Below are 16,993 nucleotides of genomic sequence, written 5' to 3'. Positions count from 1 at the left end.
ATTTCCAGATAGACCCTTTGAGAATATATGGACTTTTAAAGTTACAATAAAAGAACATATTTTTTGTCAGACGGTATGACTTATTTTCAAAAATCTGGTCATAGAATACAAACAAAAACGCAGTACAAAGTTATCTTCTAAATCAGTATTGCCACTCAGAAAACCTTCAGGCATCCAAGGCAACAACAATAAAGCATTTGAACATGAGAGACTTTATAAATTAATGCGGATAATCAGAAATTGGCATCCAATCTCTTTAATTCACCTTGAGTACACAAATAAAAAACATTTTGCACACTTTTTTTATTCTTCAGCTGAGTTCAAGGTTAATTGGAGAATACATGCAAACATTGCTTGTCTAAATTCAAAAGACATCAGCATAGGTAACTTATGTCAGACATGACATATTAGTGATGCAGCTGAGCAAGGTGCAGGGAAATCTTAGACGCACTTAGACTAGGCTTTAGATTCATTCACATTCACAAGATTAGATGCTGAAACCAGACGATGTTTCTTCAATTATTTCAATTCAAGTACGATGAAATCCTAAACAAACTGCTTCCAAAATGAGCTCAGCATAACCTCTGCATCTGATTTCACACCAAGTACCTTAAGATTTATTTTTTCTTTAAAAACAGTTCCACTATTGGGACATCTGTTTTAACATTTAGGCAGCTCTCAACAAGCAGATCTAAATTTCTGATTCAGGGCTTCTTCCCAAGCACAGAAAGGCCAGCTTGAAAGCCCCAGCAGAATTTGCCAGGTCTCCTCCTATCGATTTCTGTATGGTTTTGAAGAGCCCCTTATGTGACTTGTCCTTAAGATGTGCTGTCCAGGACAGAGTAATTATATTTTCATCACAATGCAATTCTATCTGCACTTACTTAACACTCACTGACCACAGGAACTGCAACACGAACAGTTACTCACTGAAGACATACTTCTCACAATTTTTTTAAATGTCTTATCTAACTAATTTTGCCTTACCCAGGCTCCAGTGAAGCAATCTGTGCTTAAATATGTATGAAGAATTGGGATGTTTCACATAAAACTGAGTCTCTATAAGGAAGAGAATTACCAAGCAACACATGTCCTTGCTGCAGTTCAAAATAAGTTCAACAAAGCAAAAGACCTTGGAAATCAAATTTCCAACAAATATTCTCAAGTACTGTTGTGGTTTCAGCTGGGATAGAGTTAATTTTCTTCCTAGTAGTTGGTATAGTGCTATGTTTTGGATTTAGTATGAGAATAACATGGATAACACACTGTTGTTGTAGTTGTTGCGAAGCAGTTAAGGACTTTTCAGCTCCTCATACTGTCCTGACAACAAGAAGATGGAGAGTGCACAAGAGCCTGGGAAGGAACACAGCTGGGACAGCTGACCCCACCTGACCAAAGGGATATTCCACACCATATGACATCATGCTCAGTATTAAAAGCCGAGGGAAGAAGAAAGAAAGGGGGGCACATTTGGAGTGATGGTATTTGCCTTCCCAAGTAATGGTTACATGTGATGGGGCCTGGCTGTCCTGGAGATGGCTGAACACCTGCCTGCCCACGGAATGCAGTGCATGAATTCCTTGTTTTGCTTTACTTGTGTATGTGGCTTTTGCTTCACTTATTAAACTGTCTTTATTTCAACTCATGAGTTTTCTCACTTTTAGTCTTCTGATTTTCTCCCTCACCCCACTGCATGGTTCTTAGATGCTGGCTGGGGTTAAACCATAGACTTTAATTCATTCCTAAGCAGGGTCCAGCCACTGTACCAAACAAAGCAGAGTGCCTGTGGGGAAAAAAACGCAAGGCATGATTTTGATCTGACCACAACATATGTGCGCTGAGCAGAACTTATCCTGGGGCAGGTTTGCAAGACTTGCCCTGCCTCAGGACAGAGTATGGCCTTTCTCTGGCCCTTGGTGTACATGTTCAAGCTACTGTGGAAGTTTCCTGGCAGGGATGAAGCACTGTAGGTAAAAATGGCTGTACACTTACCTTTAAATATATATACACATACACACTTGTAATTCAGAGAGACATTTCACAAAGGAGCCAGAAGGAGGACAGGGCACAGCACAAACCAGTGGCAGTGGTACCATTCCCAGTCTGCACCACTGGCATTTGCTTCCACCTGATGTAACTCCCTCTCCCACAATCTCCCCTCACCCTGGCTGTCTGCTAAACTCTCTCCACCCTCAACTGGTGTGCCCTGTTCCTCTCTGTTCCCTGTTGAGATGCCTCTCCTTTACCTTTCTGAGTAGCCACCACCCAACCAGCTAAACCTCACTTTCTTTTTATATGCCTCTCCTCTAATCTTTGCCTCTTCAGACATTAATCTTTCCCTCTCACATTGTACATGGCTGAACACAAAGGGGCTTTGAGCGCTGCTGGGTCCCACCAAACATGATGGCAAAACTATTGTCACCTATTACATTCACAGCTGCATCACCAAGGTGTCAGAAACCAGGTGGAGAACTGCTGTTAGAGCAGTGAACGAGACAGTCACGGGGCCATGAAGAACTGGGGCAATGAGCATAACACTATTATTCCAGCATTTATCCAGTTGTGTTGCACTTCATCTATGACCACAACTTACGTGAATACACAGCAGTACCTGGGTTTTATACATACATATAACATTTGCAGACACAAGGATACTTTGAACATTCTTCTTGTGTTACCTAAAGGTAGAGGTCCAGGCTGATCTTTGTGCTGGGCTTCTTTTTCCTGTTCGCCTTTCAGGACTGCTACAGCTTCAGCTGTTACTACTTGCACTATCCTCGCAGACACTTCTTCTGTGGCAGCACCAAAGTTAGAGAAAAATGAAGAAAAGTATGCTGAGAACAGTGGTTTAAAATTATAAAGATTAGCTTAAACAATAAAAAATGGAGGCTGACTTAATCCATTTTAAAAGGTCACCTGTTTTCCTGAAATATAAGCGAATCATAAAAAATAAAAGGTTCAAATATTCCAAATATCTCAGTGGAAAACGCTGAGTATTTATAAAAATCAGGACTCCAGCCTTCACAGTAAGATTTACAAAGCATCATTATTAAATGTTCTTTCTGTTAGCGACAATGTGCAACAACTGCAAAATTTTAAGATTATCATTTATTAAATGTCTAGAAACGTTGTGCAGGTAGCACTTTGCAAACAGGGGTAGAATAGCCTGCTGAGTAATGGAATTTCTTGACATGTAATAGATGGAGTTAGCTGCATTTTTACATGCACTTCAGATGATATTTCCTCCTCACCAGCACACAGTTAGTATGCATTAAAGGCACTTTGCAGGCAGACATCTATGTTGATGAGAGACTTGCAAAAGAAGGGCCAAATAACATTTGTGTGATTAAAATGTGTACTCTGTTCTCTCCACTCCTTTTAAGACTGTAACATACAGCTTTATGTATATGGTAGCTCTGAATATCACGCAGAGGGACTGCAGAGGATGATGTTTGGTGGGGTGGGCTCTCAGGTCCTGGTCATAGACACAAGCTGGGCTCCCGGCTGCTCACTCTTGCCATGCTTGGCACAGGGAAGGGGAACCGGTATGAAGCTGGCTGAGGCATCACATGCTTGACGGACCCAGGAGCCACAGGACCTGCTTTGCTCTTCCCCATCACCCTCAACATGTGGCACATCTGATAGGGGCTGAGGAACCAGGTGTTCTGGTGAGTGGAGGATGGTGGTGGGACCACTCACAGAGCAAATGCTTCCAAACTGAGAAAGTTTATCTCATCTTGGCTCCAGACACACTCAAAAGCACAGTGAAATGCCACCAGGCACACAACTGCATGCAGAAGTAACCAGAAAGGTTTCCTGCCCTAAGGGCAGTTCAGGCATCTCTGATCTAGCAAATCAAGGACTTAAAGAGTTGGTCCAGCAGAACCATCTACAAAAGAATTCAGAGAAAAAGGGTTTCATTTTTTTAATCTGTGTATTAGCCCCCTCTCCCTTGCTCATTAATCAACATATTCCTCCCTCTCATAGCCAAACTTGGTGGAAATAAATCCCTTTCCTTTTCCAACTATTTCTGAGCACTGGCTAAGAGTTGTTTCAAATGTAGATGCTGGGACTCAACATGGAGCTGAGCCCTGGGAAAGGCAGCAAGCTGTACAGCTGTGGGTCCACACCTGAAAACAGAGCAAGAATTTCAGTGCTGCTCCCCACCTCACCCAGAGATAGAGTTTTGTAATGGCAGGAGACACAGAGCCCCATTAATCACCATCCCCAGGGCAGAAACAAAAACTCTCTGCTCACCCATTACTGTGTCCTTCAGGCAGGGACCGGCTGGGAAGGGGAAGTATATTTAAATCAATGCTCTATATGTAACTTCGCAGCAACCACCCTAACAAGAGGCACTCTCCATTAGATAAATAATGATGATTTCTTCTCATAGTCAGTACTCTTGCAGAATTCATCTGTACTTTTAATGGAAAGTTATTGCTCTTTGTTTGTCCTTCAGAAAAGCTGGCTTTTTTCTCCCAAAAAGCACAGATGTGAGTTACTTGACTTTCACAGTCGTGTTTCTCTAAAAACAAAGTGCTACGTTAATTTCTCTTTTGCACAAACTATGTAATAAGATGTTAAAAAAACCCCCAGCCACTGGTAAAGAACATTCATAATTGTTGGTATTTATATCTTACAATTCGCTTCCCTCCTGACTGGTCACCAGGAGGGCAGTGACTGCCAGTTTTTTTGACTGCAGCCAATAGCAAGAGTAGATGGATGAATATGTCAGAACAACTACCAAGTGATGAAAAAAATAAGCTGATTTAAAAACTTATTGGCCAGAGAATAATAAACTCACCAGGGATAAATTCAGACTAGAAATCTGAAGACGCTGCTTTCCTACTATCAGGGGTGTGAAGTTCTGGCAGTCTTCCACATAGCAGGAAAAAAAACTCGTTTTGAGATAGAGCTTGATATGTTTACAAAAAGGGACTGCATATGATATATTAATAGATGCCTGTATTAGCAGCAGACTGCATATGACAGCTCTGTTTCTCTATAGATGCCCCTAGTATGAGACAAAACTTCACTTTGTTGTTAAGTAGATCAATTCGAGTACCCTAGCCCCATAAATCAAGTCATGCATGTGGCTAGTCCTATGGACCAAGGAACCAGGTTATTGATTTAAAGCTCAGACTTCCCAGCTGCCTTTCAGGTGCCTGCACCTCATTTTGGGGCTTTTCGAATTTCTCCTGTTTCCATGGGTGCTGGGGGTGCTTCTCGGCACCTCCTGGTTCCTTCCTCTTGTGAGAAAAACAGAGCAGATACCTCACAGACCCTCCATCACCATCACATGGTGCTGCTATTGCAGAGTGGTGGACTGGACACAAACAGTCCCTGGAATCACTACAGATCCTGACAATTCCCTGTGTTGTAAGGCACATGCAGACTGCAAAGCACAAGCGATATCCGAAAAGCTGGGAGAATGAACCCACGGCTTGGCCCACCCTCCTCCTGCGACACGTGGTGCCCTCTCCCACATCACGCCACACCGCGGGTTTGCTGTAGCACCCTGCACAGATGGGACACATGGGTAGGAAACAAGCTGCTCTTCCATAAAGCATCCTTTGATACTCGGTATATCCCTGTTCAGGTTCTGTTCTTTCAGAACAGGAAAGTGTATCACCCTGACAGCTTTGGTGAGCATGCAGAACGGCACAGAGCTTGGCAGAGGACCACAGCTCCAGAAGACCCCACGCCGACAGCCACCACCACTTTATGCCTGAAGGATGCAACACGTGACCCTTCTGTCAAAATTTCCATGAATCTTCTAATCACAACACTACTGACAAAAGTAAGGTCATCAAGTCTGTATTGTTAGCTCAGAAGAACAAATCAGGACTTCATTAGAAAGACTGTTAGGAAAACCAATCTTTTAAGCTTACTTTCACATGCAAATTTAAGAAAAGGCTCAGATTAATTTTTCAGATACAGAATATGCAAATGTATAGCGGATTTACTAACCTGGAGCATATCCAAAGGAAACCCACTCACTCACCTGATCTCCATCACCCAAGCTACTGCAAACCTCCTCCCAGCAAGGTAACACAAATCCCTATTAAAATGGTCTCCTTTGTTACAGAATTTATACCGGTTCACATCCAGTCTAGTTCTAGGGTACAAATGGTTCTCTCCAAGGCTGGAAGACAGTTCTTGCGCTCTCAGTTCTCTTCCTGATTTAATTTGCTCAGGATAAAGATTATGTTCCACAGGGAGAAATGGCTGTGGGGTGAAAGGCTGCCTCCTGAAAAATGGAAATTTCAATTTCAGGCTATGCAAAATAAGGAAATAATATGAATAGCCTCTGGGTTTCAGGGGGTGGTGTTTGCTTGGGATTTTTTTAATCAAGAAAGGCTCACTTCTGAAACACTCTTTTGATGGATATTTTGGGTGACACAGGAGGCACAGGCAGTTCGCCAGAAGAGCAATGCTTTTGCTATACATGACTGCTGCAAAAGGACAGACATTTTTGTACTAATGGACACTATAAATAGCAGATCCAATGGGTAAGTCAAATCCTCCCAGGACAGCTATTGAGACTCTTCATAGTTTCCTTATGGTTCAGTTAAAGTTCAAGGAAGCCTAATGATAAAGAACAAAAACAACAACAAAAAAGAAACAGAGTTAGCCAGCCTGGATGCCAGGCAAATTCTTCACAGCCTAAAAGCTCTCGATTCATTAGAATTAGTTTGGCTTGTAAAGATTTATTTTCCCTCTCTTTAAGCAGGTAAATGTTGTCTGACTCTGTCCCACAAAAATGACACTAACAAATGACAATTAACACCAAATATGTGTTTCTTAAAGGCAACAAGGACCTTGGCTTCAGAAAAGACTCTGGTACAATGAAGAACAGCAACATGGCTTTCCTTTGCATTTTACAGAGAGTAACATGCTGCTTCTTTTTACCAAGATGTCAACTACTTATGATACAGGACACAGACACAGTCTCCCAGACTGATTTCAAGGAATGTGGTACCCAAAAGAACAGGTTGTCCTCAAATGTGATGTCCAGAACAGAGAGGAGACATTGTGAAAGTTCTTCAGCATGAGCTTCCAAAAGCTCCCTGATAATGAGCAGGCTGAGCCAAGAGGCCAGGAGCTAATAGACCCAGGAATGGCCTTTCCACCACTCCCCTAAAGGCTGTCACTTCAGGCTGAGCTCCAACAGGGCTCTCAGGTCAGTCCCCACTGAGAGGGCAGGCATCTGTCTTGGGTACAAAGCTAGTTTAAACCAAATCTAAAACTCAAACCAGTAAGCAATCTCTGATCTTGGTTTTGGAAGCTAGCCCAATTCTTCTACAAATCCCACCCCCAGCATACCAAATCAAGGCATCTGGAGTCTCCCTGCCCCACAGATAAGTCAGGGACACAAACCCTTTCACAGTACTGGGATGCGCAGGAGATGCTGAACCAGCCACTGATGGAGAGCTGCACCCTTTCCTCTTTGCTGAGTTTAGGTGGTCTCGTGCCTCCATAAGCTGCTGCCCTCCCCATAAGCACACCCAAGGGCACAACAGCTGCCCAGTCGCCAGCACAGCTTGCTCTGGCACCGATGTTTAAACTACAGTAGGTGTCATCCAGATGCCCAAGAGTTCCCTTTCACGGACAGAGACTCAACCAGGGGCTGCTAAGTGGGGTTACATGCCAAAGCACGGCAACAGTGGATCTGCAATGAGACCCTGTAGAAGGTCAAGATGTTGCTTCAAAGCTCTCCTTCATTTCTTACTGCTGCTGCTGCAGTTTTCAATGGACTGCAGATGTCTCCACTGACACCTGAATCCATTACCTACAATACTTTCATTTCCCAGGAAACCTCTCCAGTCCATTAAGTTTTTTAACACACAGGTTTACCAACCCCAGAAACAGACGTACAGATGGTGGCAAGTGTCTTTAAAAAAGGTGTCTGAGCTTTCAACAAATATTTCCAGAAAACTGTTAGAAATAATTGACAACTATAAAGGCAAGAGCAAAAATTAGATCTGTGACACATCTCTGCAGTGATGTGTGGTGTCTGTTCCCTTTGTGCCCTTTTCAATGTTTTTCCTTCAGCCTCAGGTACTTTTTCTCTTCCAACCTACCATGACCTCAGGCTCAATTCACGGAGGAGATGAGTTTGCTCTCAACTCCACTTCCCAGATGAAACTGCCCAGGCATTTGCCCCTGATAGCCCTCATCCAGCAGTACCTTTTAATGCCTTGTCTCTCCCTCCTGCCCCTCTGTGCAATGCTGTATTATTATTCTGCTGATTGTTTTTGACAGGAGGACCTTTGGGCAGGACTCACAGCTTCTTCCTGCCTTACAGGTATGTGCCCCAGTGATCCTGCAGGGATCCTGCTGGTTGAGGAATTGGGGCTGGTACAGCTCTCCCTGGTGAACAGCCAGCTCGTCACCTCACATAACAGCATCAGTGATTTCTCAGGCCAGAGCTGCCCCGCTCAGACCACAGTTCGTCTCCCCATCTCTTATTCTCCTTCCCCAACTGTAGTTGCTTATGTTTCATTACTCCCATTCAGCCAGTTCACTCAGCCCAACTATCTATTGCTTCTTCCCACCTGAGCACCCAGTTCACAGCAACAGGGACAGCTCCTCCTAAAAAGAAAAAGCATTTCACATCCCCACAATTTCACTGGGACGCTCTTCCCAGACTGGAGCAGCATCACCCCCCACTCTTTTTGCCAACAGCTCTGATACCACTACGGTGGCAGCAGATCTAGTTTGCCATAGCCATGGAAGATGCCATCTGGTCTCTGTAAAGCAGAACTTGTTTAAGGTATAAACAAAGTTTAACGTGCTGGAACCACATGGCACAACAAATGCTCCAGGAGAAAACCAAAGGAAAGGGATGACAGGAAGGAGGGACAGAGAGGAGGAGACTGAAAATTGTGTCAAAACTTCACATGCATTCACAATGTCACCCCTCAGACACCTACCAAGAAAATTACCAGTGAGCTCAGTTAAGGCAAAGGGTAATTAACGCTCCTGGAGCACTGAGGCTAAAACAGGGATAAAGAAAGATGCAAACAGATAGAAAGGATAAAATAGTATGTTTCACTAATTTTGCTGCATTTTAGGGAGGGAACAGCAGCAGAGCACAGCAAAAGCATTAGCTACATGTGTCCTTGCAGAATTGGGAAAACAAAGCAATTTCAGTCAAAATGTGCCTGTCAAAATCCTCGGTGGGGTGCAGAGCAGTTTCCACAGTAACCAGCACTAATTGTTGGCACACTGGAATTCAGTCAACAACAAAAGCACAGAACAACCTGCTTAGTGAGGCAAAATACCCCAAATATATTCCTGCAGAAAGGAAAGATACAAAGAGGCTATTTGCTATCTCTACAATTTAAAAAGCAAGCAGGACCTATGGATATTTTTACCCCCGGGGAACTGCAATTCGGAGTGCAGCAGGACTATAAACCAAATAGCTATTCGATTTGTTTAGAGGCATTAGCCAGTCCCCCAAGGACAGGTCCTGAATTCACGCTTAACTCTCCTGGAAGCTGGTGGGCTCTTGTTTCAGTCAAGACTGCTGAAGCACAGGGCTAAAAAGACCTGGGCTTCACCCAGTGACATTTCTGATGGAAAAAACAGACCCATCTTCAACTTTATCACTGGGATCGTGACAACTCTTAACTACTGCCTTTTGCACTCGGATTGAAAGAGAAATGCACAGCAGCAATCAAAGCAGTATGAATAAGTTATATAAAATCCAAATAATGCCAACAGATTAGCGCTTGCAATTGAAGAAAAAAGGAGCAACATATCTTTACAGAATTCAAATATTTGCTCTCAAATGGCTTTTGTGAGTGTAAATATTTTGGTGTAAGTAGGTCCTTGATCTGGATGTTGGCAATATCAACAGTAATTGGCAGGAGGTATGAAGGCAAATACTGGGAACATCAGCTTTTAAATTAAATGAAACCACAACACAACTGACAAGTATAATTTCCCTAATAAACTCGTTGACTTTAAGCTACTGTAGCATCAATGAGGATAGTGACAGATTCATCACCAGGACTGACCATCTAACCAACTGAATGGGTCAGAAAAGGCTTGTGTTTCAGGAAGGAAAGAGCTTTGATTATTTAATGCATTGAATCTCAAAGGTATGAACATTCAGACCGCCTTTGGGGAAAGATGAATTGCAGTGACTATGTCAGAAGAGCACATACAGGGGAGCTACAGCTGGATACATGACACGGCAGCTTCACACCCTGGTGAGCTCCACAGCAAATGGCTTAAGCATCTGTGTTTTAGGGTACTTCAGGTGTTCAAAAGCCCCTCTTAACTTCTCCTTAAACTCAAGCTTCTCAATCTGAATCACCATTATCCAGCCCCTTAACATACCTGCTTTGCAACAGAATATATCTGGTGCAAAGCTGGTGGTGTGGCTGCAGCTGAGCTGTGTGGGACTGGTGGTGCTCTGGTACAAACGGGAGGCTGGAGGACAGCTTGTCTGTGCACCCCCGGCTGCTCTAAGCATCCAGGAATGCAGCTTCACGGGGGTCGGGCTGCCTGCCCTTGGACCACTTCCACACCTTCTGCTTGTACTTCACCTCCACTGCCCTGACTGCATTTTCATGATCACCTCCTTCAGCAAGGGAGCTGGACAGACTGCCCAAATCTCCAAGGCAAGCAAGTGGCAAAATCCAGACCGAACTTGTGCTAGGAGCCAGGAGCAATTCAGAAAGCTCCAGCAAGCTGCTCCTCCAGCTCTGAGCATGCCCTGGTGCACATTCATCAGGCACAGGCCTCTGCTGCACTGTCTAGCAGCTGCAAAACAAAACACCAAAGAATGAGTACCCCCTCCCCACACACCCCCTGAAGTAGGAAATCTGTTAAACAGGAGTCATACAGATGTCAGCACAATAAAGCAATGCTTTTAAAATGAGCCCTCATTACGGCAAATACTTGCTCCCTGTGCATCCCTTGAGTCCTATCTTCTTAAGTCTATTGCCTGGAACAAAATATTTACTACTGTCAGCATTTCCCAGCCAAGTCAGAGGTGGGAAAAGCTAATCGGTTCTGTTTTGTCTGATGCATTGACAACACAATTTACAACTAGCATGCAATATTGAAGCAGACAGCACCAGACCCTCAGCCAGGGCAATGCAGTGAGGTCCCACTGCCTTTCCCAGGACTTGCGAACGGCTAAAAATATCACTTGCACACATGAAGCAGCTATATCCGTCTTTCTTTAAAACATGGACTCCTCAGGACTCAGGCGGAAGAAACCACTCCAGCTTCTAAACAAAGAACCAGATACTTAATCCTTTGAGTGTGAGTAAATAGACATAATAGGTAACGTACTTTAAATCAGTATTTGTGTGGAACTTCAGTACACGTTAAGATTTTAAATAAACAGACTTTCTAGAACTAATTATTTCTCTTTTAATATAAATGGGAGAACAGTCCACAGAAGTCAATTGAGCTTCAGCCACCTACAGCAGGAGGTGACATGTCCCTTAAGGTTCATTTTTATGTCCTTTTTGAGGCAATTTTCAACACCTTTTATGGAGTTTCCTGTGATGTTTTTACGAAAGAATTCAAAGTATGTTACATGAACTCCGCTGAATTTAAGTTTAAAATTAACATTAACCCATGCACGTGTTGTGTGGAATTTCTAGTCATGCTTGGTCAGAAGGACTGAAGACCAATCTGTCAATACAACAGTTTTGGTTCATCCTATCAGGGGATATGGTGACACAGGAAACACAGCAATACCACTCAATACCACTCACCTGTTCACCCCAGGGCTCACGCTGCCAGCCCAACCCCCTTAACCAGCCAGCTCTGCCCTGTAGCAAGACCTGCACAGGTAACCTCTTCCCAGCTCAGCCCTGCCCTACCAAGACAGGTGTGTTTCTCCTGCCAAACGCGGGGAATGGCAATTGTGTACTTACAAATGAACATGTGCTCCCACTTACAGGCAGAGCAGAACAGGTCCCACGTCACATACAAATTAACCAAGTCCCACAGAGGTGATGACGCGGGTAGATTTGCAGAGCAGTTCTCAGCCCTGCTCAGCAGTTCTGCCACCTCTACCTGCTTCTGGCACTGCCCCAATGGACGGGAACCACCTCTCTGCCCGTCACCCTCTGTGACCGGGAATCATCCCTGATTGCTCACACAACCTGCTCCTGTGCCCTGCCTGCCCACCCCTGGAGACTACTGGCCCACACCTCTAGGTGTGCAAAGGGATTAGGAAAGAGAAATGTGCTCCTAATCTTGCAGAAGGAAGGTGTAAAACATGCATATAAAGGCCCTCAGTGCACCTTGCAACTTCTGAACTACCTCTTGCACTTTTTTTGACAGACCTGTCTTCTCTGGACACTTAAATACCTGCAAGCTTCTGCAGCCACAGCGGTGGGGACATCCGGGTGCTGTGGGGAGAGCTGAGACCAGAGTTTAGGTCACTGCAGCCACTGGCAGAGAGGTCTGCATCCAAAGGCTCTCAAGTGTATAGCAAATGAGAAGCAGCTGTGGAAATTCGAGGAGCTACACTGGATTGTTGGGATAAAGCTGGGAGTACATAGAGAAAACAAGAAAGAAAAAAAGTAAAACTAAAAAAACCAAAACCACAGAGGCAACGTAAGCGATAAAAGAAAGGAAAAGAAGGAAGAGCTGACAGAGCAATTGTTTCCAAGGATAATATATTATTAAATAGAGAGAAAGGATGACAGTGAGAGGAAAGACAAAGCAGCTTGGACAGAACAACTAAGGATTAGTTCCCTTCACAGCTCACCAACCACCTGTGCAGGCTGAGTTACCCTGGATTTGGCACATACCCTGGCTTTGGGATAAAAAGCAATAGTCACAGTTGAAGCCTTTTCCTTCTCTCATATATGGTGCAAGGCTATGTATGAAAACAGTTCGGGTACGTCAGCAAGACAGCCACATCTATGCAGCACTGGCAGCTGATGCTTCTGCTCTGCTTTATTAACGTATCTGTCTCGCGAGATGCATAGTCTGCATGGATGGAGGACCAGACTGTAAATTAGTTTTATCATAACTGCCATAGGCTATATGGGTTGCTGGGAGCTGTACTGAAGTGATCATATATCACTATGAATAAGTCTCAAGGAAAGAAACAGGAACAAAAAAGTGAAATATCTGAGGTTTATTCTTCTCTCCCAATGTATATAGTGGCTCCAAGTGAAACTGATTTCCATGAAGCATTCAACCTACTCAGTCCTGAGTGAAAATGGCTCTCTGGAAAACAGTTAATAGGCTTTCCTGCCTTGGAGATAATGATATCTCAGCTATTTTCCATATACTGCATGAAAATAAAGTATTCAAGTTTTGGCCAGGTATTTTGCACACACAGGAGAAGGGCTCACATGTGAGTACACAGCTGGAGTGCCCTTAGTTTCCTGCACGTTTTGCATGTTGTTTTGCATCCACAGTAACAACAAAGCCCCAAAAAGAATGAAAACTGAATTTCTAAATCTGCATTTCTCAGAATAGGTTTTCCAAGCACCACTGACTCTGCTCTACAGTCAGTCTGTGAAACTGCACAGGAAAACGTAAATGTGTTGCTCAGCACCTCCCAAGGAACAAATGACAGAGTCAAAACCAGCACGTAGTCCTCTCAGTAAGTCTTGCCTTTGAATTTCCAGATCAACCTTTTCACAGCTGGTAGGGTCAGCCACTGGATTATCAGTGCTCATCTGCCAGCTAACGCCAGCTGCTTTATGCTGCTTTCCATCCCTTCAGCTGGCAAAGGCAAGCAAACCTGTATTAATGATCATTATAGGGATTTAATTTAAAGTGAGCAGTTAATCTACCAGTAGCAACTCCACAAAACGGAAAAACCCAAACTAAAACACAAGTACCTACTAGATTTTGCTGTCCTTACTCAGGATACGAATATATAGCATGAGAAGAGATGTTTTCTTTCTCTATGTTGTAACCTCACAGACTAAAACAGCAGGGAAGGACAGGGGGCTGTCCCTGGCTTCCTGCTAATCTTTCCTTTGAGTTCTTTCCTTGAGTTAAAACACAGATTGCCTTTTCCTTCCAATTTTAATATAGAGTAGTTCATCAGGGTTAGTCAAACTAATAAATTTGCATGTATCTTTCTCACATATGTATATTGCACCATAAATACACACCAAAGTCATGCCTCTGTGAGGACAGCAGAGTGAGTTCTCCATTATGAAGTTCCCCAGTCTCTCACCCCATCTACCCTGTCTGCCTTAACCTTGAGAAGCAAACGCTAGAGGAAAAGGGGAAAAAAATAAATCCTCCTTTCTTTTGTCAGACAGCCTGGCTGCAGCTCAGAGCTGGTACAGGGAGGCTGTGCACCCTTGAATGCTAAATAAGCTTCCAGGCTACGTACTTTCTCTCTGCAGAGCGTAAAGAGAGATCTCACTCCACAAACGGACATGTTGGCATGGCAACACGGAAAAAAGAAATCAGCAACGCCTGGCAGTCCTTGCAGGAACAGCAGAATATCTGTGTGACTCTGGTTTGTGTAAGCGATCTGATGGTACCTACCTCCTCCCCACCAAAGGTTAAGCACCTGCACCCAGCTGCCTGTGGAAGGACTGATGCCCAGCCCATGTGCCAGGAGGACGTGTCGCCATCAGATATATCTGGGGATGGCGGGGAGCTGTGCCTTCCACTGGGTAATCACCAAACCACACACCTGAGCTTCCGTCATTAGAAAAAGGGAAGAACAGATTTGTGAAGTGTGGGGGTGAGCGGGATAATGACCACAGCTCCGGGCTCTGCTGCTCCACAGCGTGAGACCCTGAGGGCTGATAATTGCCTGTGCACAAGGCAGGGGGCCAGGAAATGAGGTGGGCAATGCCCAGCGGCACATCCCGGGCTGTCACCTAAGAACCTGCTGCTTCCCTTCCCTTTCAAGGTGACTTCGGAAAAGAAGCTGCCATTTCAGTTCTGTTCAAAACAAGAGCAGCTGTGTGTCCACAAAACAAGGCTCTGTTGTTTGGTAATGAACCTTCCTCGAAATATTCCTGGATAAAAGCTGGAATGGAAAATTATATGCTGGCAGTCCCCAGAGATACCACCTTGCAGCTGCAAACACAAAGACCTCTGCCCACTGCCAAATATTGCCCAGTGCTCCTGCATATCCTCCATGCTGCCATCCTGGGGATGGAGAGCCTGATGGCTTCCCTTCGGATGTGACAGGGAAGAGCTGCTGAAGCACTCTGCATCTCTGCACGGGGCAAGCTGAGCCAAGTCCAGAGGACAGGAGCCTGCAGAGGCACCACATACCCTGCACAGGGCTGTGTCGCAGCCCTCCTGAGTGACGTGGGACAAGTCTCTTCACACCTGTCTGCCTTCTCTCCTGGCTTTTACAAGCCTTGCCAACATAATTCCTAAATGCACAAGCTGTCTCCTACCGTATGCTGACAAGGACCCCAGCACAACAGGCGACAATTTAGAACATGGCTCTGGACACAACTGCCCCACCAGTCACTCAGCTAATGCCAGTACTGGGGGGTTGAGATCCAGCCCACAGAAACAGCAAAGACTGCATTTACAGCTTCCATCAGAGCAGGCAACCAAATGGGTGGTGGGGAGGAATGGCAGAGACTAACAGACATATGGCAAATTTTTGTCCATAAAAAAGAGGACACAAAAGCAAAAATTCATCTCCCAGGATGTGTTCTGTATTTGATGGCATATTCATCCTTCCGAAGCAATAGCTATCCTGGCTGCAGCAACCCCCCAAGAGGGGCTGCAGATGTTTTCAAAAGGAAACTTTGATAAACCGTGCTCATGGTGTACAGTCTGCATTACCAGTGTGGCTGGAACAACATGTTATGAAAGATATTTCCTCCATATCCCAGCCTCATTGCTCTGTGTTGCATCTCTGAGGTTGTTATTGATTACATTTTCTGAGAATGCTGACGGCACCAAGCGAGTGCTGGTTGCCAGGCCAACACACTCACCGGCGTTTCGCTCTTACTCCTTAAGGAAGCGTAGCTGCCTATGCAATTCCCTCTTACGACGCTCATATCCTAACAAGAAAACATCAACGTGAATCAAAACATCAGCAGGAAGCCCAAAGGAAATGGCCTGTTGATGCCTTCTCTTGGCCAGATTCAACACTGACGCGGCACAATGCCGAAGTTCACTCCAATATTGTCACTGCATCTGGTTTGAGATACAGTTGTCAAAAGTGAACCTGAACCACACACAGGCACTATCAGAGGAGCTTTAGAGATAAAAGAGCCTAATTGCTGAACTTCTCCAGGTGTCTAACTCCCAGCCGTGGGAGGCAATGTCACCTGCACACTGGGTTATCTCAGCCCACTCCCTTTCAGGCAATAATTTTTGCATGCTTGCACTGCCCAAAACTGGGCCAGACCCTCCAGCTCCCACCAATACATTTAAATCATGGATTAACTGATCTCTCAAGTCCCAAGAGGACACAGGAGAGCAGAGCCAGTCTCTCAGAGACGTTATGGTTGGACAAAATGGGATGTCTCACTGGGTTTAGTAACTGATAGTGCCAGCCACAAACCTGCAGAGACTGGTCTCTGCAGCAGTTATTGAATATTTGGAGTCAGGGAGAAGACAGCAGGGCGTAGGGGACACATGGGAAAAGACAGAATTTCTCTGGCTTCATTCCCAGTCTTCTGCAGAAGAACAACTGAGAAGGATCTGTACAGCAAGCTTAACAGAGAATGGTAAAAAGAATATTTTCTACAAGCGCCCCAAAGAGGCTCTGCTGCCTCCACCTATGCCATCTTCAGCAACATAATTTGAACATGTCTAAATTTTCCAATAATGTGTCCCAGAAAATGACACTTGTATTACTCTTAACATAGAGAAGAAAAGTTTCAGAAGTCTGGTATGTTTGCCTGTATCTAAATTAGCTAAGATGATAGTGTGCAGTAATTACTGTCACATTTCCTGGGCAAAGGGAAGGAAATCAAAATGGCTAATTAACAGCTTCTTTCCCATGGGAGCCATCAATGGCATGGTAAGATGCATTCCTCCAGCTTTGTAA

At 44.6% G+C, this 16,993-nt stretch overlaps 1 protein-coding gene across 50 annotated transcripts in view; it reads right to left on the bottom strand.

Moving 5' to 3' along the window:
- The window catches only part of MAP2 (microtubule associated protein 2), a 226,947-nt gene that overhangs the window by 49,307 nt on the left and 160,647 nt on the right, over positions 1 to 16,993 (bottom strand). For 49 of the 50 annotated variants that reach the window (XM_065068994.1, XM_065068995.1, XM_065069003.1 and 46 more), the window contains one exon: positions 2,679 to 2,792. In XM_065068994.1, coding sequence (XP_064925066.1) covers positions 2,679 to 2,792 — 114 coding nt within the window. The remainder of the gene's footprint in view (positions 1 to 2,678; positions 2,793 to 16,993) is intronic. The other variant, XM_065069002.1, reaches the window with a different exon arrangement.

The sequence above is a fragment of the Columba livia genome, chromosome 7 (assembly GCF_036013475.1).
Source record: "Columba livia isolate bColLiv1 breed racing homer chromosome 7, bColLiv1.pat.W.v2, whole genome shotgun sequence".
NCBI lineage: Eukaryota > Metazoa > Chordata > Aves > Columbiformes > Columbidae > Columba > Columba livia.
Note: the sequence above shows the minus strand (reverse complement) of the source record. Positions and strands in the feature narration are given on the sequence as shown.